General features: G+C 36.3%; 9 protein-coding genes across 9 annotated transcripts; 4 read left to right on the top strand and 5 right to left on the bottom strand.

Moving 5' to 3' along the window:
• The first annotated feature begins 44 nt into the window (after window positions 1-44).
• Window positions 45-2,423, top strand: LOC108816250 (high mobility group B protein 9). The gene is made up of 6 exons (XM_018588821.2): window positions 45-313; window positions 406-484; window positions 585-747; window positions 1,171-1,275; window positions 1,610-1,989; window positions 2,076-2,423. The coding sequence occupies exons 1-6, from the start codon at window positions 135-137 to the stop codon at window positions 2,187-2,189; spliced, it is 1,020 nt and encodes a 339-aa protein (XP_018444323.1). The 5' UTR covers window positions 45-134; the 3' UTR covers window positions 2,190-2,423.
• A 3,399-nt stretch (window positions 2,424-5,822) lies between these two features.
• LOC108814904 (plastocyanin minor isoform, chloroplastic) lies at window positions 5,823-6,595 on the top strand. The gene has a single exon (XM_018587549.2). The coding sequence runs from the start codon at window positions 5,947-5,949 to the stop codon at window positions 6,457-6,459; it is 513 nt and encodes a 170-aa protein (XP_018443051.1). The 5' UTR covers window positions 5,823-5,946; the 3' UTR covers window positions 6,460-6,595.
• A 773-nt stretch (window positions 6,596-7,368) lies between these two features.
• On the bottom strand, window positions 7,369-9,027 carry LOC108815278 (uncharacterized). The gene has a single exon (XM_018587921.2). The coding sequence runs from the start codon at window positions 9,025-9,027 to the stop codon at window positions 7,369-7,371; it is 1,659 nt and encodes a 552-aa protein (XP_018443423.2).
• A 1,844-nt stretch (window positions 9,028-10,871) lies between these two features.
• On the top strand, window positions 10,872-12,450 carry LOC108814234 (thioredoxin-like protein CDSP32, chloroplastic). Its single transcript, XM_018586763.2, has 2 exons — window positions 10,872-11,450; window positions 11,925-12,450. Exons 1-2 carry the CDS (start codon window positions 10,940-10,942, stop codon window positions 12,332-12,334), a joined length of 921 nt encoding a protein of 306 aa, XP_018442265.1. The 5' UTR covers window positions 10,872-10,939; the 3' UTR covers window positions 12,335-12,450.
• A 1,266-nt stretch (window positions 12,451-13,716) lies between these two features.
• LOC108814877 (uncharacterized protein At1g76070) lies at window positions 13,717-15,227 on the bottom strand. Its single transcript, XM_018587517.2, has one exon. The coding sequence runs from the start codon at window positions 15,057-15,059 to the stop codon at window positions 14,244-14,246; it is 816 nt and encodes a 271-aa protein (XP_018443019.1). The 5' UTR covers window positions 15,060-15,227; the 3' UTR covers window positions 13,717-14,243.
• A 1,801-nt stretch (window positions 15,228-17,028) lies between these two features.
• Window positions 17,029-17,612, top strand: LOC108817639 (uncharacterized). The gene has a single exon (XM_018590379.2). It carries the CDS (start codon window positions 17,029-17,031, stop codon window positions 17,506-17,508), a length of 480 nt encoding a protein of 159 aa, XP_018445881.1. The 3' UTR covers window positions 17,509-17,612.
• Window positions 17,564-19,735, bottom strand: LOC108817638 (RNA pseudouridine synthase 2, chloroplastic). Its single transcript, XM_018590378.2, has 7 exons — window positions 19,199-19,735; window positions 18,983-19,126; window positions 18,686-18,901; window positions 18,398-18,600; window positions 18,238-18,316; window positions 17,901-18,076; window positions 17,564-17,790 (listed from the first exon to the last, which is right to left on the bottom strand). Exons 1-7 carry the CDS (start codon window positions 19,586-19,588, stop codon window positions 17,688-17,690), a joined length of 1,311 nt encoding a protein of 436 aa, XP_018445880.1. The 5' UTR covers window positions 19,589-19,735; the 3' UTR covers window positions 17,564-17,687.
• A 40-nt stretch (window positions 19,736-19,775) lies between these two features.
• Window positions 19,776-22,940, bottom strand: LOC108817637 (calcium-dependent protein kinase 29). The gene is made up of 8 exons (XM_018590377.2): window positions 22,145-22,940; window positions 21,262-21,405; window positions 20,973-21,125; window positions 20,780-20,892; window positions 20,539-20,706; window positions 20,312-20,439; window positions 20,114-20,213; window positions 19,776-20,042 (listed from the first exon to the last, which is right to left on the bottom strand). The coding sequence occupies exons 1-8, from the start codon at window positions 22,923-22,925 to the stop codon at window positions 19,962-19,964; spliced, it is 1,668 nt and encodes a 555-aa protein (XP_018445879.1). The 5' UTR covers window positions 22,926-22,940; the 3' UTR covers window positions 19,776-19,961.
• Window positions 22,941-24,197: 1,257 nt separating this feature from the next.
• On the bottom strand, window positions 24,198-27,703 carry LOC108818504 (V-type proton ATPase subunit B1). The gene is made up of 13 exons (XM_018591491.2): window positions 27,622-27,703; window positions 27,410-27,520; window positions 27,210-27,265; window positions 27,020-27,118; window positions 26,875-26,934; window positions 26,694-26,805; window positions 26,397-26,605; window positions 26,146-26,274; window positions 25,908-26,045; window positions 25,762-25,824; window positions 24,957-25,127; window positions 24,832-24,879; window positions 24,198-24,745 (listed from the first exon to the last, which is right to left on the bottom strand). Exons 2-13 carry the CDS (start codon window positions 27,459-27,461, stop codon window positions 24,416-24,418), a joined length of 1,467 nt encoding a protein of 488 aa, XP_018446993.1. The 5' UTR covers window positions 27,462-27,520; window positions 27,622-27,703; the 3' UTR covers window positions 24,198-24,415.
• Between the last annotated feature and the right edge of the window lie 125 nt (window positions 27,704-27,828).

The following is a 27,828-nucleotide window of genomic DNA, read 5'->3' as shown; positions in this document are numbered from 1 at the left end:
CTATTTATTTCTGATTTAATCACAAATCTTATCTTCAGTTGTTATCTTTCTCTTCGTTCCTTAAACCAAAACCAAATAAGAGAGACCAGACAATAATAAAAAAATAAAAACAGTATTCTCTTCTCTCTCAAACTATGTCTTCTGGAAACGAATCGACGCCGTCTCAGGCGACGGTAGAAACAACAGCAACGTCGCCGGCTAAGGTTAAAGAGTACCCTGAACCTTTGGCTTCACATGAAGATGTTGTGAAGGATCTTTCTCTCTTCTGGGATACTCTCAGGAGGTTTCACTCCATATTGGCCACCAAATTCATGTAACCCATTTTTATTCTTACTTTTTTGTAGTTCTTTTTATCATCAACTTTACTTATTTTATATACTTTTTAAATAAAATGATTTATTCAAGGATTCCTGTGATTGGTGGAAAAGAACTGGACTTGCATGTTTTGTATGTGGAGGTCACGAGGAGAGGAGGTTACGAAAAGGTCAACCATTTTACTTCTTGATTCTTTTTCAATACAACTAGTAGTTTATTCTCAAACTTAAATGTTGGTAAATAATGAAAATGCATGTCAAATTAAAAAGGTTGTGACTGAGAAAAAATGGAGAGAAGTTGGAGGAGTGTTTAGATTCTCTGCGACTACAACAAGTGCTTCTTTTGTCTTAAGGAAACATTATCTCAATCTTCTCTTCCATTACGAACAAGTTCATCTCTTCAATGCTCGTGGTCCTCTTCTTCATCCTACAGGTTTATATTCTCATTTTATTATTTGTTTACTTGGAATAATCATTTATCAGAAATTATTTTTATACGCTTTTCATTCAACTGCTTGATAAAATGCTTACCAAAGAACCATAAGATGCTAAGCCCTAAGAGTAGAAACTTCAATATTTTTGTTTGCCATCGCCAATAAACTGATAAGGTTAAAATTACTGAAATAATTAAAAATATATCTCAAAATATTAAGTCATGGATTCAATCGTGGGACACTTATTTTAACACGTACGGAGTCCACGATTGATTTTACCCGAATTGATTCATTATATTATCTCTATTCTTGTAATAATTTTGAAAGTATTAATTATTTACCAACGATAGTTTATGTGTTACATTTATACTAAACAACACGTACTTGTAAGGAGATATGGCTTATACTTCATTTTATCTCAGCTACATTTCATGCCAAGGATCCTTCAACGAGTAAGGAGATGGCTCTCGTCGAGTACACTCCTCCAAGCATAGGATATACTAGTTCTTTTCCTTCTCCTTGTCAAGGTTCGTTTACATATGTTTTTCTTTTTTTTATATATATTATTTACTAAGAAAATTAATCATCAATGATTATATAGATGCTTAACTTATGTTTAGGGGCACTAGGATGATGGTTGTATTGTTAGCTTTACGTACTTGTCGTAAAATCTTTATGTTTATCTCTATACTTTTCAAATATAGCCTATAGTTCATAATGGTCCCACTGACATTATGTTTGATGCAAATTTATTTGGATTTTGTTGGAAAAAAAACCAACTACGTGGACCAAATATAAGATAATGTATCTACTATATAATTTAGATTATGAATACATGTGACATTTGAATACATGGCACAGGTTCGTCGAGTTTCACAGCCATAGGTACAATTGAAGGCAAATTCGATTGTGGTTATCTGGTTAAAGTAAAGTTGGGCTCGGAGATTCTTAATGGCGTGCTTTATCACTCAGCCCATCCCGGCCCACCACCACCAGTTGTTGATCCAAACGCTGCCGCTGTACCTTATCTTGAAGCTGGGAAGAGACGACGTCGTTCGGGTAAACGGCGTAGAAGCAGACGCAGAGAGGACCCGAATTACCCAAAACCAAACCGGAGCGGTTACAATTTCTTCTTTGCGGAGAAACATTGCAAGCTCAAGTCTCTGTATCCAAACAAGGAAAGAGAGTTTACGAAGATCATTGGCGAGTCATGGAGCAATCTCTCAGCCGAGGAACGAATGGTAAACCAATTGTTTAATTAACCGGTTTGCGATTAATTGTGTATAAAACCGATAAATTAACCGCAATTTCGGTTTTCTGTTTGTAGGTTTACCAGAAGATTGGATTGGAGGACAAGGAGAGGTACCAGAGGGAGTTGAACGAGTACAGAGAGAAGTTAAGGCTCAGTGCTGCTGACGAGACAAACGTCAGGGTGTTGTAGGGGGTTTTCTTAAAACGGTGGGGTTATTCTCTTCTCTTGTACGTCGATTATCTCTTGCATAATCGAACGTCTTGCCGTTTTCTAACTTTTCGTTATTGTAGTTCTTTATGTGAAACTAAGCCCATTAAGGCCCATTCGGTAAGCTACTAAATAGGCTTGAAAAGATTAGCTGCCCGTTTGGGTTTGATATTTTATTTAACTATTTCATTTCGTAATTAGAAAACTCTTTTGATATTTTTTTTTATTAGATAAATTCTTGGAATATCAAAGTATCTCTATAGGGGTGTCAAAATGAGCTAGCTCGCTCAGCTCAGCTCATAGTAAGCTCGGCTCTTTCATGAGTTAGCTCAGATCAGCTCATTTATTATATGAGCTTCAATATATAAACTCTCGGATCATCTAGATCATGAGTTAAATGAGCTAACTCGTGATCTAACACAAAATAATTATAACTATATTAAATTAAACATCGATAAAATTACTTCTATAGTATTATTCAAAATTTAATAAAACTATTAATCATAAATAACTTACCATGAGTTCCGAGTTACGATAAGCAAAGTGAGAGGAGACGTATGTCAAATTTGAGATCAATGAAATTTGTGAGAGAGATGATATGGTTATCGTAGGTTTATATAGAAAATTTTGATAATTTCTAAACAGGATAGTCTCTTTTTTTCTTTCTTCGGAAAAAGTATAGATAACTTTTAAAAATTTTATTCCTATATTACTTATGTATATTTTACATTTTAGTTTTAAAGATAAATATGATAAATATAAAAATTATCTTTTTCCTTAAGAAATGAACGAGCTCATGAGTCAGCTCATGTTCATTAACGATCGTTCATATAACTCGTGATCTTTTTTAAGCTCGATCATTAAACTCATTTATTAAATGAGCCTAAAATATAGTGATCACACTCATAAAAAATTAGCTGAGCTGAGTAACTCATGAGTTGTAACTCATTTTGACACTCCTATATCTCTGTCCATAATATTTCACTAAAATTATTTTAATAAATAAATAATATATAGACTCCAAAATTGAGATATTCAGACAAGAAAATTATTTGATTTTTTTACATCTTATTATATAAAGCTTGGCTCTTCAAAGTTACTAATTAATATGATAGCGACACATGGCAATTATATATTTAAGATTATGACATGTGTTAAATAATATTTTTTATATTATTTAATGTCCAATAAATAGAAAATTTAAACGTTATACGGAAATAATTTTCCTTTTTTAAAAAATTATGAAAAATGTAATTATAATACTTATTTAATAATATTTTTCCTTTTTAAGGTTTATACAAAATAATTGTTAACAGAAAAAATTCTATACTAATAATTATTTAATAGTAAGCTTCCTTTTTAAAATAACAAAAATAAAATTGTATAAGCTATATGAAAATAATTTTCCTTTCTAATAAATTCTAATTTTTCTTTTCTAAAAAAATCATGAAAAACAGAATTATGAAAGAAATAGTAGTTTAAAAATTTTCTAAACGAATTATAAAAACCTGAGATTTAAATTGTAAATAAAAATAGATTTATAAAATAGAATGTGTTCCATTTGAAACACATCCTCACATAATAAATAGTCTTACAAAAATAGTCTTTTAAAGTTCAATTTATGAATTAGTATTTTTAGATAAGGAAAATTTACAAAATTACCATTTTAATATTATATATTGTTAAAAATATTTGATAGTAATTTTAATTTTTTTAATTGCGATATGTGTCAATAAAGTTTTAAGATTGTGACATGTGTTAAAATATGATACAATTTTGTTTTTGTAAGGATTTTTCATTATATAAAACTTGGTTCTTCAAAGTTAGTGATTAACATGATTGTGACACATGACAATTTAATATTTAATATTGTTACATGTGTTAAATAAAATTTTGTTATAAATAAGTATTTAATAGTAATTTTTTTGTTTGTAATTAACATGATTGTGACACATGACAATTTTATATTTAAGATTATAATATGTGTAAGATAAAATCTTATTATAAATAATTATTTAATAGTCATTTTTCATTTTTAGAAAAAGTATTGTAAATAAAAAAATTCCATACAAATTGTAAATTAATAGTAATTCCTTTTTAAATCCAAAATGAAAATTGTAAAAGCTATATGAAAATAATTTTTCTTTCCAAAAAATTATAGTTTTCCTTTTTGTGTTAAATAAAAATTTTCATATAAATAATTATTTAATAGTATTTTTTCCTTTTTTGTGAAAAATTATGGTAAATAAAATAATTTCCATACAAAATGTAAATTAATAATAAATTTTCTTTTTATATCCAAAATGAAAATTGTAAAAGCTATATGAAAATAATTTTTCCTTTCAAAAAATTCTAAGTTTCTTTTTTAAAAAAATCGTGAACAAATAGAATTATAAAATAAAAATATTATTTTATAAGATTAATGTTTTTACACATTTATAATTAATTAATAGTAATTTTCTTTTTTTCTGTAAACAAATTATTGTAAATAAAATATTTCCATAAAATAGTAAGTTAATAGTAATTTTCCTTTATAAATCCAAAATGAAAATAGTAAAAGTTATATGAACAGTAATTTTCCTTTTTTAAGAAAATCATGAAAAAGAGAATTATAAAAGAAAAAATTGTAGTTAAATAATATTTAAAATGAATGATAAAATCCTAATAATACACCAAACTGTTTAATAATAAATCTAAGATTTAGTTAAAATCATAGATTACTTTTATTTTATCCTAATCAAAAATGTAAAAGAGTATTTAGTATTATTTTTATTTTTTATTGTAAATAAAAAGGATATTTATAAAATATAACATTTTTCCTTTTTAAAAAACAATTCAAGCAAAATAATTTTTTTAAAACTTATATAATAAATCATTAGATTAGTACATAAGAAAATGTATAATGTTATCATTTACTTAATTGACGTTATTCGACTTTCAAATTTTTTTTATTATTCATTCAATTTCTTATTTTAGATTGGGTTCAATTCAAAAATTTAGGTATAATGTTTTTTTCTAATCCAAGTAGAAAGTTGATAACAATTCATCTATGTGCCATTATTATAAAATACAAATTTTAACTTGAACTTATGTATAAAAATTATTTTTAATTATAAAATAAATCTTACACAACATATGCAAATCAATCATAAAACTATAATAAAATGATTATTATTTTATGTTCTTATTAAATTTAAACATCAAACAAAACCGTTGCAACGCAACGGGCTCATATCTAGTAAATAATAAAATTGTGATATTTATACATTAATTCATTTTTTCTTTTACATTATATTATTGTTTACTTATATTGTAATATTATTGTTTATTTATTATATTTAAAGAACATGTTGCACAAAAAAAAAAACAAAAAAAAACCTCAGTGATATATCAATGGGATTGCTCTACGTAATTCAGAGACTTCAAATTAGTTTTGGTTAGCTACAAATGAAAACTTGGAATGTTCAAAGTCTACTTATGAAACGTCAAACAAAACTATCAAACAATGCCATGTCACCTCCCAAAAAATCTAAAACAGCCAATCACAGCAATTCTATGCAGATAACTCTGCCTCTCTCTGTCATTTACTCACCACATAAAATCTCACAAAACCCTTTTTTGGCTCACAATCCATTTTTGGAGAAACTTCAAAACTGTTATATAAATCTGATAAAATCATATATTATACTCCTTTCATTTCTATTACTAATCATATAAACTAGCAAAAAAACATAACAAAATGGCGTCAGTTACATCAGCTACCGTCGCATTCCCATGTTTTACCGGCCTCAAGCTCGTCGTCAACTCCAAACCCACGACTGTATCCACCGCCGCCTTCAAATCCTCCTCCACATCGGCGCCTAAGCTCTCCGTGAAGTCTTCTCTTAAAGATTTCAGCGTCATGGCCGTCGCAGCTGCAGCTTCCATCGCTTTGGCCGGGAATGCGATGGCCATTGAGATTCTCTTAGGATCTGACGATGGTGGTCTTGTTTTCGTGCCGAGCGAATTCACGGTGGCTAAAGGAGAGAAGATCGTGTTCAAGAACAACGCAGGGTACCCACACAACGTGGTGTTCGACGAAGACGAGATACCTAGTGGCGTGGACGCGAGCAAGATCTCTATGGACGAGCAAGCTCTTCTCAATGGTGCTGGAGAGACATACGAGGTTACACTGACGGAGCCTGGCTCTTACGGCTTCTATTGTGTGCCGCACCAGGGAGCTGGTATGGTCGGGAAACTTACTGTCAATTGAATTGTGACTAGATGATGATTATTCATGAACCATAAATAATTGTAATCTGAAAGAGTGTCTTGAATTATAAAACAGGATTATGTAATACTCCATTTACGTACTGGTTTAGTGGTAATAGCATTGGTTCTTCGGTACTTTTAAGCTGCTGCCATTGATTTAGATCAATTGTGTTTGTCACGTGAAAATAAAGTTTCTTTGAGAAAAAGGTTGTTCTGTGTCTCTCTAGTTGTGTATCTTTACCATATTTAAGACTTCAATCAGATCGTACGAGTCTTTTAAAGGTCAAGCGCGGCCTATGTGCTATGTTGGGCCTTTAACAAATGCAGTTTAGGCCTCGGATGGTTGGAGATATTTCTAGTTTTTGTGATTTGTTTTCAATAAACCCTATCGACCCTGTAAAATGATGTGCTCTCGTATTACACTGCCAAATTCGAATTTGGAATATTTTCCGGCTAATTCTTTATAGTGGATCAATTATCTGTTATAATTCATCATGTTAATCACTTGAACTGAAACTTAAACCTACATTAGCCAAGTAATGATAATTTAGTGTATTTTAAATTTTTACTTCTATTCAGTTTGATTGGTTTAACAATTGATCATGTTAATGAGTTTTGTAAGATGAAAATAGAATAGATGGTTGAGATATACCATGGGTTTTGCCGGCGTTATTGGGATTAACGCATTCAGTGTTTACTTTTGAAATTTTAAAAGTAAAGGGGAGTTTCGTGAATAAGGATGTTAGTAGGTGTCCACGTTGGGTTACACAATAGTGGTAGGTGGTAACTGATAAGTGTTGGAATTCAATTTTATTACAAAGTTTGTTTGAATGATAAATGTTTATCTTAAGATTATTGCTCTTTTTTTTTGGCAACAAACAAACTGATTAATAACTTCAAAAGAGTAGTATCAGTACAACCGAACAGAGCCAGTGCTTAAAGCAGATTTCGCTAGTGAGTCTGCCAATACATTGTGCTCACGTCCAACAAAAGACACAAAGAAGAAATTGAAAGAGAGGGATAGTAACTTGATATCCATGAGAACTCCATAAAGCTCCACCGGATATGATTTCGAGTTTAAAGCTCGTGCGAGCTCGAGAGAGTCGGTTCTAAACCAGACTTTGAGGAGGGATGTGCGCTTCGCTTCCGTGACTGCTTCTCTCATGGCCAGCGCTTCCGCCATGAGAGGGGATGAGACTCGCTGCAGGACGCATGATCCTTGTTCCAGGGCAGAGGCTTGATCGTCGACGAAATGCCAGCCTAGACCCGCCTGCATAGAAGACGCAGACCAGGCAGCATCGGAGTTACACAGTGTGATGTCCAGGCGCGATGGCGGTTGATCGAATCGGGGAGGGGCTTGCTTTGGGAGAGTAGCTGCTTGGTTCTGAGCCAGTAACCATTCTCGGGCCGCTCCTATTGCTATCTCCATGGATCGCTTCGCTGGTATAGCCCTGTTTTCAAAGACAAGCAAGTTCCGGGCATTCCAAATACCCCACAGCAACCAAGAAACTAGATCACTCGTGATACCTGTGGGCGGTAAGCAAATCCAAGAGGAAGACGCCATGAGTAACTCGGGTGCTGAGGTTACATTGGAGAATTCGAGTTGCTGACCAAATGGAGCTAACTCCCAAAGCTGTTGAGCAAAAGGGCATTCCATAAACAAATGCATGGTTGTCTCATGGGCGTTGCAGTGTGGGCAGGAGCCAGGTGTTGCGATTCCTCTGTTCTGCAGGTTGGCGCCTAGTGGTAGTGCTCCACGACAAAGTCTCCAAAGAAAGAGCTTGAGCTTTGGAGAGGTTTCTTTTTTCCATACATGTTTCTGCCAGTCAAAGGGGTTGATTTGTGGGGCCTGTAGTGATGTGTTCCTGTGATCCTCTCTCAGCGCATAATATCCGGACTTGACACTGTAAATGCTTGATTTAGTTCTCTGCCAGCAGTAGAAATCTTCTGCGTTTTGTATACTCGGTCGGAGGAGGAGAATCTGCGAGGCGAACTCCGGGAGCACCGTTTCCACCAGCGCCTGGTTCCATTGGCGTGATTCTCTAGTGAGAAGGTCCGATACATACAGGTCTCTGCAGCTTTCTGTTGGGGGCCCAATGGGGAGGATGTGGGAGGTTGTAGAGATCCATGAATCCGACCAGACCTTTGTCATGCTTCCATTGCCTATAACTCGTCCCAAGTAGAGATTAAGGAGTCGGCATCCTGCTGTGATTCCCCTCCATCCGTGTGAGGCTGAGGACACACATGGTGTTGATAGGAAGCTCGTGTTATGGCAGTACTTTCCGAGCAGTAATCTAGCAAGAAGGCTGTCCGGGGCTGTAAGGATGCGCCATGCGTTTTTTGCGAGCATGGCTGTATTAAAATCCTGGATGTCCCGCACTCCGAGACCGCCATCATCTTTATGTTCTGCGAGGGAGTCCCATGCTATCCAGCACATCTTTCTTTCGGATGAATTTGCATCCCACCAGAATCGCGTGAGAGCGGATTGGATTTGATTGCACAGACCGACCGGTAGAGGAAAGCAAGACATGGTATAAGTAGGGATCGCTGATAACACCGACTTCAGCATAGTAAGTTTCCCGGCTGGTGATAAACGTCGTGTGGACCATGAAGCTGCTCGTCGTTTAATCCGCTCGACGATGGAAGAGAAGAGATCTCGTTTCCTCCTAGTGAACAACTCCGGAAGGCCAAGATATTTGCCCACTCCTCCTTCCTTTTCGATACCAAAGATTATTGCTTTAATAGCACAAAATGGACAGTGTAAAGAAGTTTGTCAAGATTGATAACCTTAAACAATTATAGAGATTTGATTTTATACTAAACTAATTGTGCGCACCAAGCTGAATCAATGTAAACTCGGACTTGAGTTTGATTTAGATAATGGTTTGGGTACATAGATCATGATCTAATAACCTATATTTTTATATCAAAATTTTATTTTGTGTAATTGATCGTTGCATAAACAAAAAAAAATTGATTATGAAATAAACAAATCTTTTAGAAATATATTGGTCAAAAATCACTAATTCTTGTTAAGAATAATTTTTGTTGTTTACCAAAAAAAAAAAAATTTGTTGAGAACGAGTCTCGGTCACCAAACTAATAAGTTTCTTTAATTTCTGCTTAATTTTGGGGTTAGTGTCAAAAATTGTGACTAGTGTCAAAAATTAATACAATATTTTTCTCCACTAAGACCAAAAATGTTGTTGGCATTTTTTCAAGTTATATGATGCTCTCTTTCATTTCACTAACAAAAAAATGAACAAAAACAGTCTCTTTACTTTTTATCTTATTTATTTTTTTCATTTTGTTAATGAGAATATATAATGAAGGTTTACTATGCTTTTATTCAAGTGATGTGAATAGAAAAATTACGGATTTTTATTCTAAGATTATGATCATCATACAATTGTCTTATTAAAGAGTTTTTTTTAGTTAAAAAAGTTACTACATTTTGACTCCGTAATTTTTTTTGTCCATTTCATTGATTTACGATATTTCTGTATGAATTCCATGTTTTTTATAATCTATTTTGTAATTATGCAGATTGTATCCTTTAGTAAATTAAGGTCTTACGGTAAGTGCGTGGTCGTGGGAATTGTGGGCCGTCCGATATGTTTTCTTTGTTGTTGTTAACCGTCTGATTTATTTTATCTTTTATATATTCTTGATTTTGATTTCTTTGTAAATGGTTTGTCTCATTACGGTAGTGGATGATGCATCATGGACCTCGTGGTCGCGCGCACTACGACTTATTACCTTAAGAAAACGATGGTTTATTTTGTTAGAAGTTCCATTCCATTTTTCTGTCACGAAGAAGTTTCATTCCTTCAAAATAAGTTTTTTGAGTTTCCTTTCGCCATGTCCAGCCAACAATATTATACCAGAATGTATTGATTACAAATTTTATCTAATTAAAAGGAGTTTGGGTTGAAACTATAAATGGGCTTACTGAATAATATGGACAGAAGGTTTATACTTCATTAGCCTGCTTAGTTTATTTTTATTTTCTGATCAAAAGCCTGCCTCATTTATCATTTATATGTGCAAGTGTGTTCTTATATTCGCGCGAGAAGTCGATAATATTACACGTGTACATGGTTATGTCAATAGACCTTTGGACCGGACCTGAGCTGAAAAATCATAAAAAAAAACTTTGACACTTGATGCAACCAAACGGTTAAACTAGTCTTACTTGGGTGGCGATAGAAATTTCCAACTTATTTGTCTTCATGCAACAACGTAAACGAAAATAACGTCAATATCTTTTAGAATCATCAGCAATCGCTAAAAATCACATATTTCGTTTATTCCTAAGAAAAAATCTAATCTAAAGCGAACACAAGCCACACAATTAAAATAAGTGGACATGAATTATTGAGTCCCTTTTTAAAACATCATAACATCTATCCACATTATAGTATCATTCACCAATCTCTAGCCAATAGTCACACACACACACACACACACACACACTCACAATGGCCACCGTCGCTAACTTCTCAGCCAAACCAATCACCACCGTGATTCCACGGCTGTCATCCGCCGTTGCCTCCACCTCATCCTTCGTATTCTTCGACCCCAAACCCAACTCACTGATCCTAAAACAGAGCTGGGTTAAAACTCCCTCGAAAAGAAGATTCTCAGCCGTGAAGGTCAAGGCCAGTGCGGCGTCACCAGGGAAGGTTGGTACACCGGCGGCGAAGGACGAGAAAGTGCAAAAGATTCACAGCGGAGAGGAGTTTGACGAAGCGCTTAAGAAGGCCAAGAACAAGCTTGTGGTTGTGGAGTTTGCCACGAGTAAGAGTGATCAGAGTAGTAAGATATATCCGTTTATGGTGGAGCTGAGCAGGACATGTAACGACGTCGACTTCTTGCTCGTCATGGGTGATGAGTCCGAAAAGACTAGAGAGCTTTGTCGGAGAGAAAAGATCGAGAAAGTTCCTCACTTTAGCTTCTATAAGAGCATGGAGAAAATACACGAGGAAGAAGGTAAACTCTAATCACCCCCTTAATTACCTCTACACTAATTAGCATAGATAAACTAATTCCGACAAAAATATTTAAATTGGAACTAAACCTTTTTGTTAGTTAGTAATTTTATATTAGTACTCCCAAACTAGATAAACTAACATAGATGATGTTCATGATTCCTTTGACAAAATCTCTCAAACTAAGGGAAGAAAGTACACAACAATTTAGTAGTTTATATTAGTACTCCTCCATCTGAATAACGATATATGTTTTAAGGAAATTATTTGTTTCAGAAAAATACATTTTTCATTTCTAAGACATTTTGTTGAATTATTATTGATTAAAATTGTGGAAATTAATTAATCATAAAATTAATATATTTATAATCAAAAGTTAATATGTTTTTAATGAAAAAACTGCCATATATATACTTTTGAAATAGAGGGAATAACATTTAGTATAGTGGCTGACATTTAAATAACGGGTTGGCAGGTATCGGACCGGACCAGCTAATGGGGGACGTGCTATATTACGGGGACAGCCACTCGGCGGTTGTGCAGCTGCATGGACGAGCTGACGTGGAGAAGCTGATTGACGAGAACCGTACTGGAGGCAAGCTGATTGTGCTGGATGTCGGTCTGAAACACTGTGGACCATGCGTGAAGGTTTATCCGACGGTGCTGAAACTGTCGCGGTCGATGTCCGAGTCTGTCGTGTTCGCTAGAATGAATGGGGACGAGAACGATAGCTGTATGGAGTTTCTAAAGGACATGAATGTTATCGAAGTACCAACTTTCTTGTTCATCAGACAAGGCGATATTTGTGGGCGGTATGTTGGTTCCGGTAAAGGAGAACTCATTGGAGAGATTCTCCGGTACTCAGGCGTTCGTGTCACTTACTAATTTGTATCAAAACTCGATTGATTCAAAGAATTATGTTTTTGTGGGTTTTGTTTGTACCATCCGATCGAGACCGGTTGAATATGAAAAAAACGCAAAGTTTGTGATTATTGGTTTGATTTTGCTTTGTTTCTTTTCCCTTTAAACTATGAAGGCACGTAATTTGATAGGTCTGGAATACCTGTTCAGTCTGGATCGAGATTTTGGATTCAATTTCCTAGGTTATATAGAGTTTTTATATATTTCAGATCGGTTCCGGCCGTTAATAATACTTCACATAAAAATTCATTTTGGATCAGATCTTGTTTCTTAGTCAGATATATGGTATGCTCAAAACAAACATGAAATTGAATATCTCAGATATTCATTCATATTTTTTGAACCATTTTTTTGGTTCCTGGCTTTTGTCTAGGGTTTGGCAAAAAAAATTAAATCTGAAAACCAAATCTGATCCAAAAAAATAGTACTAATTCCAAATCGAAACTTGTTAAATATCCAAACGTTTCAAAATTTTAGTATTTAGAGAACCGAAATTGAATCTGATCTGAATCAAAACATTTTAGATATCTGAATATATCCGAATAAGAATTATATACTTGAATATATTAACTATTTTATATTTAATATAAAATATATCCAAAATGCGTAGGATATTTTGAATTTGTCCAAACTATTTGAAAAATATATAGAAATAATTAAAATAAATATCTAAAGTAACCAAGCAATACTCAATACCAAAATACTTAAAATATATATTTGATTCTCCATCCATGTATTCAATCCAAATCAGTTTTTATGCTAGTTTTAAGATATTTTGACATATATTATTTAAATTTATATGTTATATATTATTTTATTGTTAATTTTTAAGAAATTTAAAGTATATATAAATTTGAAATTTTTCAAAATAATTTAAACGGATTATCCGAACCCGACCAAACCCACAAAATATTGAACCAAATCTGAACTAAAATTTATATAAATTTCCGAATGAAGCTGTTTTTTTTACTCTAAAAATCCAAAACCCAAATAGACCTGAACCGAATGCAAATGGATACTCAAATACCACTTCACCTAAATAGACCTAAACCGAATCCAAATGGATAATCAAACACTCACCTCTACTCTTGTTACTATCGGTCTGAATTCAGATCGTATCTATTGAATACCAAAAATATATGATACCAGCATATATATAGCTTAGATTAGCACTTGTGTAATCTTTGTTTTAATGATAATCTGATCTCATAGTGTTAAAAAACCCTAGGACAGATGTAGGATCTGAAGTTCAATTACAAATGTCTAGAAATTAGAACGAAATCTAAGTTTTCGGTAAGAGTAGGAGATGTAATTGATTTGTACCTACCCAATGAAAGATATCAAAATAAATAAGCATAATATCATTGTGAAATACATTTAATATATGGACAATCTGGTTGTGGGAAGACATCGGTTGTTGTCATACACATTGTCACCAACAGAAAACAAAAAGAAAAGAACACAAAATTAATTTGTAATAGTAGTTGCAAGAACGTAATGAACGTAGTTGCAAGAACCGGGCTTCGTAGCCTGGTGGTAATGGAACCTCGGCTGAGGTGCCCGCCACCCAGCTTCGAAATCCGGCCACAGTGATTTAACATCCTTACTGCTGGGGCGCTGGACTCCTTCGGAGGATATTTGGGAAAGTGGCTGCCCAGACACCAGAGATATCAAAAAAAATGAAAGATATTATACTTGTGGCATATATCAAAACTGAACCCGAACAGGTATTCACACAACTTAACTAATGAAGGAAAATGATTATCATCAGATTCACAGTGTATGATGGTCGTTATATGATTTGATTTGCAGTAACTTATATATATAACAATGAAAGAAAAAGGTTGAAAAGTTTTAAGAGTTTTTTTAATCATTAGGTTTGAAGATGAAGTGGTTTAGGTGGATCCATGGTTCTTCTCTTCCACAAGTTAACTTCTGTCTTCGGTTTCAAACTCATCAACGGAGCTGAGAACGGTATTATTATATCGTCTTCTTCTTCTTCGTCGTCGTCGTCTCTCAAGTAATCTCCTCTCCTATCATCATCAGAATAGTAACCACGCTCGGCCGGAGATTCCTCTTCGTGTTTCATCTCAACCGCCCAATCAAACCCTCCTAAACCTTCACGGCTGCTCGCAAACTTCTTCATCTGACCTAACGACGGCACCGCCGCGGACGAAACCACCGTAACCGGATGTTCAGTAACCGCGGTGGGATGTGACTTTCTCGATGCGTTACCACCACCTCCAGCAGCAGCCGACGACGAGAACGAGAAGAGACGTTTGATCATCGAGACACCTCGACTTTTTTCATCTCCTTTGGTTAGAGAAGACGACGACGTTTTGTCGGGGATCTTGGGAATCGCGGGTCTGTTTTTCTTAGGGGAGGAGGAGGAGCGTTTCGACTTGACGCGCTTGATCTGCCCGATGCATGAGACTTTAGGCGAAGTGGGCTCGCTCCAGACGGCGTCGCTTTTGTTTCTTCGGACACGAGCTGCTTTAGGAACCAGAGGGACCATGGGACCGGAGAAGAACGCTTTGTTTGAAGACGTCGTGTTGTGGTGGTGGTGGAGATCTCTCCCGGGACTAAACGGGGGTACGCGATGTCCGAAGGACATAGCTTTGGGAAGCATCTTCAAGAGCTTGTTCTTGTTCTTTGGTTTCGAAGTTGAAGTTTGGTGTTTACTGTCCATTGATTGATTCGCAGCAAAAAAAAAATGAAGATAAGAGCAGAGAACTCTGTTTTTTTTTGGTATTGTGTTATATGAGATGTGGGAGAAAGGAAAGAGAGAGGAACACAAGTTTGAAAAAGTCAACGATGATGCCTGTATTGGAGGAGTTTTGGTCAAATCATTTGAGCTAAAAGGAAAGAAACACCTTTGTGTTTTATACGGCCGACTTTTATAAAATATCAAATGTTTAATGCATGTTGTTTGTTACTACTAGCTAAAAGGCAAATTAAACTTTATTTTTATATTTGTTAATGACTGATTAGAGTTAGATGCGGGCCTTAATAATCCAAAAATCAAAAATAGTGTTACTTTGGAAACGGTGGTGATTAGTCTGGACCCACACACGCAAAAATGATCAGGCATATAGTAAGGTAGATGTTGGAACTCATTGACAATGCACTGAAGTAGTTGGGAATTTGGAGAGAGTTTTTGCAAATGTCCCACATAATTCAAAATTTCCATCTTCTTTTCTATAATCTAAAGGAAACTAAAAGCGGCTTTTAATAAAAACTTGTTATCTTTTACGTCAATTTAATTACCAAATCAAATCATATACTGAATGTCTGAATCCATAATCAGGCAAAAATCGGAATGAAAACTGGACGTTGAAACATTCCAATAAATGTGTCTGTACGTATTTTGTTGAAAGTATTAAACCCCGGTCGGAATTAGTTAATATCATATGGTTTACTTTTTTCGTGCGATTAGTCGAATAGTATTATAGTCTCTGGTCCCAAAAATATAAATCGAAGAATATTAGACTCGTAATTATTGTAAATTACGCCGAAAATGTGTCAGAAACAAAACAGACAAAAAAAAAACTATTGAGACAATGCAGAGGTGTCAATTGCTAAGAACTGAACATTTTGTGTTATTATTGTTCAAACACGATTCTAAAGCTAAACCACCTATATACTTTATTTTATTTTATTTTGTAGGCTAAGCTACCTAATTAATTTGGTGTATGTCTGATACAAGTTAATACTGCGATGCTTCCGAGGCATTCTTGTTGTTGGGAGCATTCAATAATCATTCGAGATATTTGTTTTAGGGGGTAACAATTTGATACTAGTACTTATTTTTGCCTGGTTTGGTAGTCAACAGATGCACCTAACATTTACCATTAATCTCCAGTAAGTTGGACTTTCTCCCAAGTCTCAACCCTTCGCACAAAGGTAAAGTCTAACTTCAATGCGCAAGTATCTTTACATTTACATAGATAACAACAGCTCATAGACAACAACTCACTTGTGGTAACATATCCAACTTTCTAATAAATTTGAAATCAACAAAGATAAAGTAATAAGTTTGTTAAAGGTTTTTTTTTATTATTATTATTTTTAATTAAAGATGGTTGGTAAACAAAACAAAAACCGTATCAAACCAACACATAGTAAACACACAGTAAATTCAATGGCCTTGAAATCTTTTTATAACAAACCTTGAAATCTATCACTCTCTTTCATAGTTTCATTAACTCATTGCATGTTTCTCGCGTGACTGCTTCTCACATCTTCGGGTTCTTGTTCTGACGGCAATTTTATAGTTCATATTCAAAGTTCAAAGTTCATGAAGGATAACTAACAAACTTTCATTGATTTCATGGTACCAAAATGTGCTGTATTATTTTTTTTTTGTCGTACACAAGCCGAAAAAGACTATCAGGACAAGTGTAGATTTACAAAGAGCTAAACTTAGAGGACTAGATTAGAGATGTTGGACATGTAAGGCAAATAGCTTCACAATGCGAATGGTAAGAGTCAAAAAATAGTATGAATGTTGACTATGCTTACCAATTATATGGGCTTTATAAGGGCCCATTATGAATCATTTAAATTCTTAACAGCCTTTCAAGCCCAGTTTGCTAATCCTGAAAGTTATTGCCGTCGTCCTCCCTCGGAGACGACGAAGTTAAGTTTCTCAAGGAACGATGATGGCTTCGAAGCTTCAGAAATGGCGAAACCTATCAGGCCGCATAGATCTGATTCCTCGGAGAGACGCTCCATCGTCGTCGATACGGTTCCTGCACGAAGGTCCAGACACGATGGAGGAGCTTCTCGATCGACATCTGGCGAAGAAAGAGAAACCGCTGATCGTCGACGACGACGAGGCAGAGCATCTGAACAGGCGGCGTCTGACGAGCACGCGCCGCGAGGCGCTGAGTTTGTACAGGGACGTATTACGCGCGACTCGGTTCTACGCGTGGACGGACTCGAGGGGGGTGCTGTGGAGAGACGTGCTGAGAGAGAACGCTAGGAAGGAGTTCGAGGCGGCGAGGTTCGAGACGGATCCGGAGGTTGTCACGAGGCTGCTGATCGGGGGAAGCGACGCCGTTTCGTCTGCGTTGGATAAGCTCGCGGAGAAGCAAAAGGAGATGATTGAGAGAAGAAACAGAGGAGAGCAACCATGATCCGTCGTTTTATTGATTGCCTAATCAAGTTTAAACTGTGTGTTATCTTTGTTAATTGGTCTTTGATGAGTATAAATTTATTACTATAAACAAGGCTTTGATCATATGATACTGAAACTGCAAATTCTCATTTGTTTTACGTCAAAAATCATCAGAGATGTTTGATTGCTTGTTGCTTATCATTCTCTACCGCTTCTACGAAGAAGGCCTACTATCTCTGCAAGATCCGGAGGCGGTGGACATGAAAACTTCATGATTTCCCCGGTGCACGGATGTTCAAAGCTGTTGAAACAAAAAACAGAATAGAGAAAAAACAGTTATTTATAAACATGTTCTTCTTGAGTTGAGAGTATAATAAGACTTGAGATTTTTGAGTTCTCTCTCTCTCTCACCCGATAACTATAGCATGAAGGCAAGGCCTATCCATTCTGGAAACCAGCTCTAGTATCTCTTCTTGATCACTGCGGGAGACTCTTTTCTGCAAAAGAGAAAGCGCCATGTTTTTCGTTCCTCCATACACTTCGTCACCCAGTAGAGGTACTCCCATGTACTTGGCGTGAGCCCGTATCTAAACTCAAATAAAGATGAACAAAGAGACGTTTTTTAGAGATCACAAAGTTCGAAGCAGCTGGATGGTTTAAGTCAAACTCTTGCAGACAAAAGATGTGAACCAATAAAGAAACCAGTTTATCGATATAGAGTTCTTCCTTCATATGGAGAGTCTCTTACCTGATGGGTACGGCCAGTTTCTAGTCTCCACTCTACCAATGCAGAGCCGCCTCCAGCTAGTGTTTCAATTACCTTATACCTAAGAGAACATGACAATGTGTGAGAGGATACCAGTGTTATATTCCATGGTGCACTTGTAAAAAAGACAGCTTATATTCACCTACTAGCAGCATGACGAGCCCTACCACGGCTTAACGATCCCGGTATAGCAGCCATACGGATCCGATTATTCGAATCACGACCAATCGGTACATCAATCCTCCCCAGAGACGGAGAAGGAACTCCACAGGTAAGACTTATATAAACTCTCTCAATCGTATGAAGCTTGAACTGTTCCGCCAAATGGGCATGAGAATGCTCATCCTGCCCCCCATTAACACTTCTTAGTTAAAAAACTCATAAAGCAACAGAAAGAAAGAATGAAGAAGAAGACAAAAGACAAGCTAACCTTAGCTACAACGAGCAACCCACTAGTCCCTTTATCCAACCTATGAACAATCCCTGGACGAACAGAACTACTACTCATCTCTTCGTCATCTGAAAACACTTCTTCTTCATCATCATCTTCTTGGTTGGAATAAGCAGCAACAGAGGGGAGACTACAATGGTGGAGTATGCCATTAACAAGCGTCCCGTTAGGATTCCCAGGCGCAGGATGAACAACCTAACACACACACCAAAAGATTCTTAAAAAAAAAAGATTCGTATCTTTTTTAAAAGTATTGAAAGAAAAACACGTGAGTACCATGTGAGGAGGTTTGTTAACGACGAGAAGGTGATGATCTTCGTAAACTATATCCAACGGTATGTCTTCAGCTTCAGCTTTCAATGGCTGAAGCTTTGATATCGTGCAGTTGACCTCGTCGCCAGGTTTTACATTGTGCGAAACCTGCAAAAGAGAGATATTCAGAAAGGTGAAGAAAACTTTGGTTTTGAAACGAATTTGAATTGGAATCAAAACCTTATCGATGACTTGGCCATTGACGGAGACGAGGCCTTGGCGGATGCTGGACTGGACGCGAGCTCGGCTGACGCCGTGGACGCGAGAGGAGATCCATGAGTCGAGGCGAATCTTGCCTTTGGAGACTTCGTCGACTGTCTCGTTGAGTTTGAGGCCGGCGTTGTTGACTCTCGGGAGGGTCTCGGTTGAATTGGAGGGGGTTGCGGAGCTTGATGTGAAGAAGAGTCTGGAAAGTTTAGGGAAGAAGGAGGAGGAAGAGGAAGGAGAGCGGAGGTATTTCGCGGAGGTTAATGAGAAACTCGGCACCACCGGAGATATGGAGAGCATCGTCGTCGGATTTTTAAATTTTCCGATTTGGTTATCTGCTTTTTCTAGCGTCGTTTTAGGCATCCGCTCGTAACTCGAAAGCCTCTAAGCGAAGCAGAGAGTTTGCTATAAGGCTGTTAAAAAAATGCAGATGGTCGATGGGTCTCAGATTGGGCCGTAAAAGGCTTTTCGGACAAACTAAACATTCGATGTCTTTGCACGAGGTTACTTTTATTAACGAACAGGTTAAAATCGGTTAGGTTTGGGCATGTTCGTTGGGATTTTCGTTCTTATATTCAAAGTTTCAAACTCACGCAGGTACAAACAAATCATTTTGAACATTTTGCAAAAGAATGCATTGATTCTCCTCATTTCATTCGTTTTTTAAATACTTTATTATTAGTTTTATACTTTATTTATGGTAGAAGCAAAGCATCCATAAGTCTAGATGAATATATCATCTGATCAGCTTCGCATCTGGATCTGTAGTTCCCTTCGTCATCATCGCCACAAACTCCTCGTAGTTTATTCTCCCATCCTATATAATTCATCATCATCATTTATGAAATCGACAGAAAATAATAACTAAAGGTAAAATGTTTTTCTTACGTTGTCTGTATCGACATCATTGATGACTTCATCTATGGTAGCATCGTCACCCATTCCATACTGAGTCATCGAATGTTTTAGCTCGTCCCTTGTGATGTATCTTGTTTAAGAAAAAAATATAATGAAAGATTACGTTACAAAGATAATTTCATCTTTAATATATTTGTGTGACAATATAAGAAAGAAAAAAACAGAAACCCGCTTCTGTCTTTGTCAAAGTATTTGAATGCTTCTAGCAAATGCTCCTCTTTCTCCAATCTATGCCGATGCATTGTAGCTGTTATGAACTCAATGTAATCAATCGTCCCGCTTTTGTCCACATCAGCCTATGAACAAAAAAGATTAATAAATGTAATTAGCTTTTGATTTCTTTTAAAATGCTTAATTATATCACCAAGTGGATTTGTATTATCTTTTCTTCTTACAGCTTCCATGAGTTGTTTGATTTCAGATTCAGTAAGTTTAGATCCAAGACGATGTAGACCGGTTCTAAGTTCATCAAAAGTGATGGTACCACTTCCATCTGTATCAATGTTCTTAAACATCTGCTTTAGTCCCTTAATCTCTTCTTCTGATAAGTTTTCAGCTATGACCTATTAAACAAAACACAACAGTTAAATTTAATGTTTTTGAAATCATCTTTGATGATGGAGTATCGGTAACTACCTTCAAGGCAAGTTTCTTGAGCTTGTTCATTGCGCGGAACTGCTTCATCCTAATAAGGACTGCACTATCTATTGGTTTATCTGAAACTTCGCTATCTGTCAACCATGGATGCTCTTTATCCGCAACAAAAGAACGGTTAGTTAGCTATGAGGTATATAATGTGTCACAAATGAAGACATATTGCAAAACATACCAAGTGCTTCAGCTGCTGTAATCCGTGTTTTAGGGTCTCTTGCCAACATCTTCCTTATCAAGTCTTTTGCGCTTTCCGATATAGAAGGCCAAGGAGAAGATTCAAGGTCTAACTGTCCTTCTAATACCGCCTCAAATATAGTCTTCTCGGTCTCTAAAACAACATATCAAATATGTATATATAGTACCGGTTTGTAACCTTTCATTTCTTAACATTCTTAAAATCGAGTATGAGTGTATGATAATAATAATAATAGCAAGATTTAGATTCAAAGGTTATTTTAACATACCACCCCAAAATGGAGGAACACCGCATAGAAGAATGTAAAGCATGACACCAGCACTCCATACATCGATCTCTTTCCCGTAGTTTCGATATAGAACTTCGGGTGCGACGTAGTATGCGCTACCAACTACATCTTTGTACACTTTGCCTACACAAAATAAATATGGTACTTGTTATTACTTGTAACATATACAATCTTAATACGTATCTCTCTCTAGTTTCAAGTCTTTTGTTTTTCCTAGTGTGAATCAAAATCATGAAAAAAGGAAGACTTTCACATCAAATGATTTATGTTGCACACTAACATTTTTGGGCCAATTTTTATTCATTTTTCATTTTTTTTTCAAATATGTGGGAACACATCACTCGACTTGGTGGTTGACTCAAGTCGTTTTCGAAGTTAACCTGGTGTCCCCACCAGACTGATCACACACGGAAAGGAGATACAGTGTCGCTATCTTTATTTCTTGATTATACCAAAAGTTTGTCCAAAAAAGATTATACCACAAAAATTGTTTATTATGTCCTAAACACACTCCAAGACAAACCTCTGTACAAGAGACGACCCTTAATTCCTTTTTAAAAAATATTACCCTCTCAGTTTCTAGTTTTTAATATTTTACATTTGAAAAATCAAGTTTGTCCAAGTAAGATAACGTTTTCAAAATTTAATATAGAACTTATTAACATGTTTATGTAATATGACTTTATGCATTTTTAGTTTGTTTTTCTATTGTTTTAATTATGGTTAGGTAGAATAATGATAATGTTTTTGTTTATAATATTAAAAATTTAAATATATATTGAACATGTTTACAATTTTAAAAGGGCATAGAGTATTAATATCGAAAATGAAATATCTAGAAGATGAAGTTTTGTTATATTACCTTCTTCGATGAAAACAGAGAGACCAAAGTCAGTAGCTTTAATAGGAGAATCATCATCCGTACTAACAAGCAAGAAGTTCTCAGGCTTCAAGTCTCTATGAACAACACCCATGAAATGACAAACATGAACAACGTTCACGATCTGTCTGAAAATATCAGCAGCTTCTTTCTCAGAGTAACTCCCTTTCTTGATAATACGATCGAATAACTCGCCTCCGGAGCAAAGCTCCATAACTAAATGAAGATTGTCTTTATCCTCGTAGGCGCCTCGAAACTCGACGATGTTTGGCTGACCGGTGAGGTGCTGCAAGATCATGACCTCGCGTCTCACGTCTTCGATGTCTTTCTGACGGATGAGTTTGCGTTTCGAGATCGATTTGCATGCGTACTCTCGGCCGTTGGATTTGTCAGTGCAACGGTACGTGATGCCGAACTGGCCGCGGCCGAGTTCTTTGTGGAGGTCGTAGAGAGCCGAGAGATCGATCATTGGTCGGTTAAGGATTGGACCGATTTGTGAACCGGAGGAGGAGGAAGGTGGAGGAGCCGGTTTGGGTTTGGGAGTGGTGGGAAAAGTACTGGTTTGGGTTTGAGGATTATTGGTTGGTTTGGGGAGAGGTTGGTAGCGATGAGGAGGGGTGGAATCGGAAGAAGAAGAGATTGGGATCTCATGTGTTTGTGACTTGGAGAAGCAGAAACCCATTATGTGGTTTTTGAAAAAATGTCTTGTTCGAGTGTTTTGGTTTCTCTTGTTTCTGGTGGCTTTATTGAGTTTTTTGAACATGTGAGAAAAGTAGAAAGGTCTTCTGTCTTATTCCGTGTATTTTTTGTTTTCTTCCTGTCCTTTTAATTCTAAGGTTTTGTATAAACAGAGGGATGTGATACATACATACGAATACATGTAATGAAACATTTAAATAAAAAATATTGGGGGTTTGGGGATGCCTTGCTTTTGCGTTTTGACAAGGTTATGGTATCGTTTTGTCCTTCAATGTGTCCCTTTCGAGAGGGTCTCCACATGTTCTCTGCTTCCGTAGCAAAACAATATTACAGTAGTAATAATTAAAATCAACGCATAACGCGTAACGAATGAGTTTTATTTCATGATAACATAGCAAAATAGTTAGATATTTTTGAATTAACTAAATTTTGAGAAGAGAGTATAGTTAACGGAGATTGCGATTGATTGGAAAAGAGACAAAACTCGGTTCGGTTCAATCATCACATTCATTGATTTCTTTATTTCGGTGCTCTGTCTTGTCATCATGATCGCTGCTTTCCACGACTACTAGGATTTAGATTACTACAAACGTCATGAAGTCATTAATACATAACCACATCAATTTTTATAAAGTCCGTGACTACGATGCTATATGAATTAATATTCTACTAAGCGGAATCCGAGTTACCTTCGCTTTTGTAACTCCCAACAAAATTGTAACTATGTATCCCTGTTCTAAAACGCGGCCGGAGTGGCCGATTCTGCGCTGGTGAAGCGCTCGGCGGAGCTCCGCCGCCGCGATTTCATTATAATCGGTCAAAAACTCGGTTAAAAAGAAAACATATATATTTTTGGTGATTTCGAGTCTAAAATCGATAGTTACTTTATAGATCTATCATATAAGAATGGTAACAACAAAGAAATGATGCTGAATCGAAGCAAATCACAAAAAGAAAAGTGATTTATGTCTGAAAATAAAAGAACGGCTGCAAACTAGGTTAGAGGAGTCGAGGAAGAAGAAGACATACAGAATTACAGAACTGCCATTCATTTTAAAATAATAATAAAACCAATAAGAAAGTTTAATTGGGCTTCCAGCTCGGGTCCAGAGGTTTATAAGTGGTTAACAAGACCACGAGACTACCAAACATCATTCTTTGTTATTATCATAAATTATATGTAAAGGCATTTTAACTGAAATCATTTAAATCTTATATTATTAAATATAATTCCGCCCCGCGTACTCCCCGATTTTTTTCCGATTTTCCAATAAATCGCTAGGCCCGTATGTGCCGTACACGTAGCGCCTAGCGAGTTTTCGAACATTGCTATGTATTATTATAAACATAATTTATTATAATTCGAAAATACATAAAAGCGAAAGTAAGATACGACATTGTTTATTATTTTCAATTTGAATAAATTTCAAAACGAAAAAAGATACAACACACTGCAAAATTCATGCTATTCTGAAAAGAGTTTCGACTTTGGATACGATAAGCTCCTTAACTTGCCTGACAAGGAAACAAACACATGTGTGACATTCTGACTTTTTAGGTCGTCGTTGTTGAGTCGCGGCTGTAGAATTGGTCAAGTGTCTTGGCAGGGATACGGTGAAGAAGCTCGCGAGGGAAGATACGGAGCAATGTCCAAGCCAAGTCCAGCGACTGGAAGATGTTGCGTGTGTCGTAAGCTCCTTGCATCACGAACTTCCTCTCGAACTTATCCAGAAACTCTAGGTAAAGCAGATCCTCCGAAGAAAGTGCTTCTTCTCCAACCACAGCTTTCATGGCTTGCACATCTTTCCCGATTGCGTAGTTTGCGTAAAGCTGGTTCGACACATCCGAATGGTCTTTCCGAGTCATGCCCTCACCAATAGCACTCTTTTAACATAACGATAAAGTTAATAAGACCCAGGTAGATAAAAAATGTGATGGTAACGAATCAAAAAATGAAATTAAATTCTAACCTTCATGAGACGAGAAAGAGATGGAAGCACATTGATGGGTGGATATATCTAAGAAACATAGATACATTTGATTCAAGGTCCAACCATATAATAGAAGCAAAACCACAGTAAGATCATGGCTATACCTGTCGGTTGTGAAGCTGCCTATCGATATATATCTGACCTTCGGTGATGTAACCAGTAAGATCCGGGGTTGGATGTGTGATGTCGTCATTGGGCATAGTAAGGATTGGGATTTGGGTGATGGAACCTTTTCTTCCTTCAATACGGCCAGCACGTTCATAGATAGTTGCAAGTAGGCCTGGGCGTTCGGGTACCCATTCGGGTTCGGTTCGGGTTTTTCGGATTTCGGTTCTATTTTGTAACACCTTCTAGGTCCCGTTCTAGTAAATCTACAAGTTCGGTTCGGGTTCGGATATAACACATCGGTTTCGGTTCGGTTCGGTTAATACCCGAAGTAACCATATATCATTCGGATTCGGCTTATATCAGATCGGTTCGAATATACCCTAAGTAAAATCTAAAATTCAATAGAAAAACATAAAAATATATACTTATTTATATATAATGGAGTATTTAAGATATTTTAAAAAAAAAATTAGATACTTATTGTTAGATATCATGTTGAAATAAACATGAAATTGAATATTTGAAGTACATATTTATGTTTTAAATATTTATATTATATATTAATTCGGACATTCGAATCGGTTTGTTCGGATATTTTTCGGGTTTTTCGGGTTTTCGGGTTTTTCGGATTATCCATTCGGGTTCGGTTAATAACACTTCGGGTTCGGATATGTTTTGTAACACCCTACAAGATCCATTCGGATATTTTTTAGAATTCGGATTCGGTTCGGATCGGGTTTTTCGGTTCGGGTTCGGTTCGGATTTCGGGTTACGGGTTTTATGCCCAGCCCTAGTTGCAAGATCAGTGTACATATAACCTGGATATCCACGTCTTCCGGGAACTTCTTCTCGAGCAGCGGAAACCTACAGTTTTCTCAATCCCTATTAACCACATTACGGAATAATAAATGGAATACTACTGCTCCGGTATGTAAGATTCGTTTTACCTCACGTAGAGCATCAGCGTAAGAACTCATGTCAGTCAATATAACAAGGACGTGTTTCCCACATTCATAAGCGAGGTATTCTGCTGTTGTGAGTGCAATTCGTGGAGTGATGATTCTCTCTATGGTCGGATCATTGGCCTATTGGAAGGTCAAATCCATTTGAAGGTAAACAATGTATTAATACTAAGAACAGTAAGTATGGAAATGAGTTCTAGCGGCCAATAAATAGTAAGTTTACCAGATTCAGGAAAAGGGTAACTCTCTCCATTGATCCGTTTTCTTCAAAATCTCGCTTGAAGAACTGAGCTGTCTCCATGTTCACACCCATAGCTGCAAACACAATCGCAAAATTGTCCTCTCCATGATCCTGTAAAAAAAAAAAACACGAGAAGGGAAACAATCAAGGATTTCATTAGACATACAAACACACTTGCGTTTCAATATTGAAGGCCTTATACTTGCTGTGGTACTGGTTACATAAGAAATTACCTCAAGAAGATCAGGAGTCTTCTCCAAACGCTTGACAAGACCAGCTTGACGACAAATCTGAGCAGCAATTTCATTGTGAGGGAGACCAGCAGCAGAGAAAAGAGGAATCTTCTGTCCACGAGCAATGGAGTTCATGACATCGATGGTCGAGATCCCTGTCTGTATCATCTCCTCGGGATAGGTTCTCTCACTGGGGTTGATTGAACTTCCTATCAAACATAATCCACTATGACACATTAATAAAAAGGTAAAAAAAAAAAGAACGCACACAAGAAGTCATTTTAATTGAAAGCTGACCTGAAATATCAAGGTACGCCTCAGGCAAAATAGGAGGGCCATTATCAATGGGCTTTCCAGAACCGTTAAAAATGCGGCCAAGCATGTCCAATGATACAGGTGTTTTCAAAACCTGAAACACCCACCAGTTACAACAAAAAAAAGAGAGAGAGAGGCTAAGATGAATAATCATTAGTATTACCTCTCCTGTGAATTGTACGGTGGTAAATTTGTTGTCGATTCCAGATGTTCCTTCAAAAACCTGAAACACACTTACACTACTAGGTTAGGTATCCCTGAGGAAGTGACCTATGTATTGTATTGATTCAGTGTTTTTGATCCCAAACCTGGACAACAGCTTTCTCGCCGTCGACTTCAAGAACTTGACCACGTCTAGTTGATCCATCACCTAAGCGGATATTAACAATCTCCTGGTACTTTGGACCCTGAATTTTATCACACAACAAGTGTTAGTAAAGCTAGGTTTCAAGGTGATCAAATCAAATCAAATCAAATCAGATGTAGATAAAAAGATACCTTGACTTTGTCAAGAATGACTAATGGTCCAGCAACACCAGAAACAGTTCTATACTCTGCAATTCAATATCCCAAGCCAAAGCACATATATGCTTAATCAAAAACAAAGTAAGAACTAACTACTGTACAACCAAAATCAACAAGCCTGAGAGGGAATCGAAACGTGAAGCTCTCAACATAGTGTGTGATTAGTGAGTTACCCATGCCGATCTCTAGACTCCCTTCTTCCATGTCGATATCATTCGCTCCCATTTTCACAGATCAAAGTCCCACCAAATCAAAGCCAAAGACAGGTTGATGATTGATTCCTCCTGCAAATCAACGACGCGGTTCGTAAGACAACAATCAAGGGAAACTTCGATCCAATCGTACAATCGAATCGTGAAGAAGATCTGATCGACAGGACGCGTACCTGTAAACGGTTCGTTTCGAGCGCAGAAGAAAAGATAGAGAGACTTTCTTCTTCTTCTAAATTAATTTACTTTTTCTTTTAATTGCTTTTGACAGGCTCACACTTAGTGATATTTATTATTGACGACCAAATTTTTTTTTTTTAACGTCTGAGTCGATTATTATCGATTAATTATGCTATTACAATGGTGAGAATATTACAAAGACG

This window comes from Raphanus sativus, chromosome 7, assembly GCF_000801105.2.
Source record: "Raphanus sativus cultivar WK10039 chromosome 7, ASM80110v3, whole genome shotgun sequence".
In the NCBI taxonomy this organism is placed as follows: Eukaryota; Viridiplantae; Streptophyta; class Magnoliopsida; order Brassicales; family Brassicaceae; genus Raphanus; species Raphanus sativus.
Note: the sequence above shows the minus strand (reverse complement) of the source record. Positions and strands in the feature narration are given on the sequence as shown.

Coding starts and splice junctions, on each gene's coding strand:
- LOC108817638 (XM_018590378.2), bottom strand. CDS start 19,588: ATGCCTAAAACGACGCTAGAAAAAGCAGATAACCAAATCGGAAAATTT. Junction 18,902..18,982: donor TTAACAAACCTCCTCACATG/GTACTCACGTGT, acceptor TGTGTGTGTTAG/GTTGTTCATCCTGCGCCTGG. Junction 18,317..18,397: donor GCTCGTCATGCTGCTAGTAG/GTGAATATAAGC, acceptor ATGTTCTCTTAG/GTATAAGGTAATTGAAACAC.
- LOC108817637 (XM_018590377.2), bottom strand. CDS start 22,925: ATGTTCAAAAAACTCAATAAAGCCACCAGAAACAAGAGAAACCAAAAC. Junction 21,126..21,261: donor TGTTCCTCCATTTTGGGGTG/GTATGTTAAAAT, acceptor ATGTTGTTTTAG/AGACCGAGAAGACTATATTT. Junction 20,440..20,538: donor TCAAACAACTCATGGAAGCT/GTAAGAAGAAAA, acceptor TTTTGTTCATAG/GCTGATGTGGACAAAAGCGG.
- LOC108814234 (XM_018586763.2), top strand. CDS start 10,940: ATGGCCACCGTCGCTAACTTCTCAGCCAAACCAATCACCACCGTGATT. Junction 11,451..11,924: donor GAAAATACACGAGGAAGAAG/GTAAACTCTAAT, acceptor ACGGGTTGGCAG/GTATCGGACCGGACCAGCTA.
- LOC108814904 (XM_018587549.2), top strand. CDS start 5,947: ATGGCGTCAGTTACATCAGCTACCGTCGCATTCCCATGTTTTACCGGC.
- LOC108814877 (XM_018587517.2), bottom strand. CDS start 15,059: ATGGACAGTAAACACCAAACTTCAACTTCGAAACCAAAGAACAAGAAC.
- LOC108816250 (XM_018588821.2), top strand. CDS start 135: ATGTCTTCTGGAAACGAATCGACGCCGTCTCAGGCGACGGTAGAAACA. Junction 485..584: donor GGAGAGGAGGTTACGAAAAG/GTCAACCATTTT, acceptor CAAATTAAAAAG/GTTGTGACTGAGAAAAAATG. Junction 1,990..2,075: donor TCTCAGCCGAGGAACGAATG/GTAAACCAATTG, acceptor TTCTGTTTGTAG/GTTTACCAGAAGATTGGATT.
- LOC108817639 (XM_018590379.2), top strand. CDS start 17,029: ATGATGGCTTCGAAGCTTCAGAAATGGCGAAACCTATCAGGCCGCATA.
- LOC108815278 (XM_018587921.2), bottom strand. CDS start 9,027: ATGCTGAAGTCGGTGTTATCAGCGATCCCTACTTATACCATGTCTTGC.
- LOC108818504 (XM_018591491.2), bottom strand. CDS start 27,461: ATGGGAGCGAATGATATCGACATGGAAGAAGGGAGTCTAGAGATCGGC. Junction 26,806..26,874: donor CCGTACAATTCACAGGAGAG/GTAATACTAATG, acceptor TGGGTGTTTCAG/GTTTTGAAAACACCTGTATC. Junction 26,606..26,693: donor GGCGTACCTTGATATTTCAG/GTCAGCTTTCAA, acceptor TATGTTTGATAG/GAAGTTCAATCAACCCCAGT.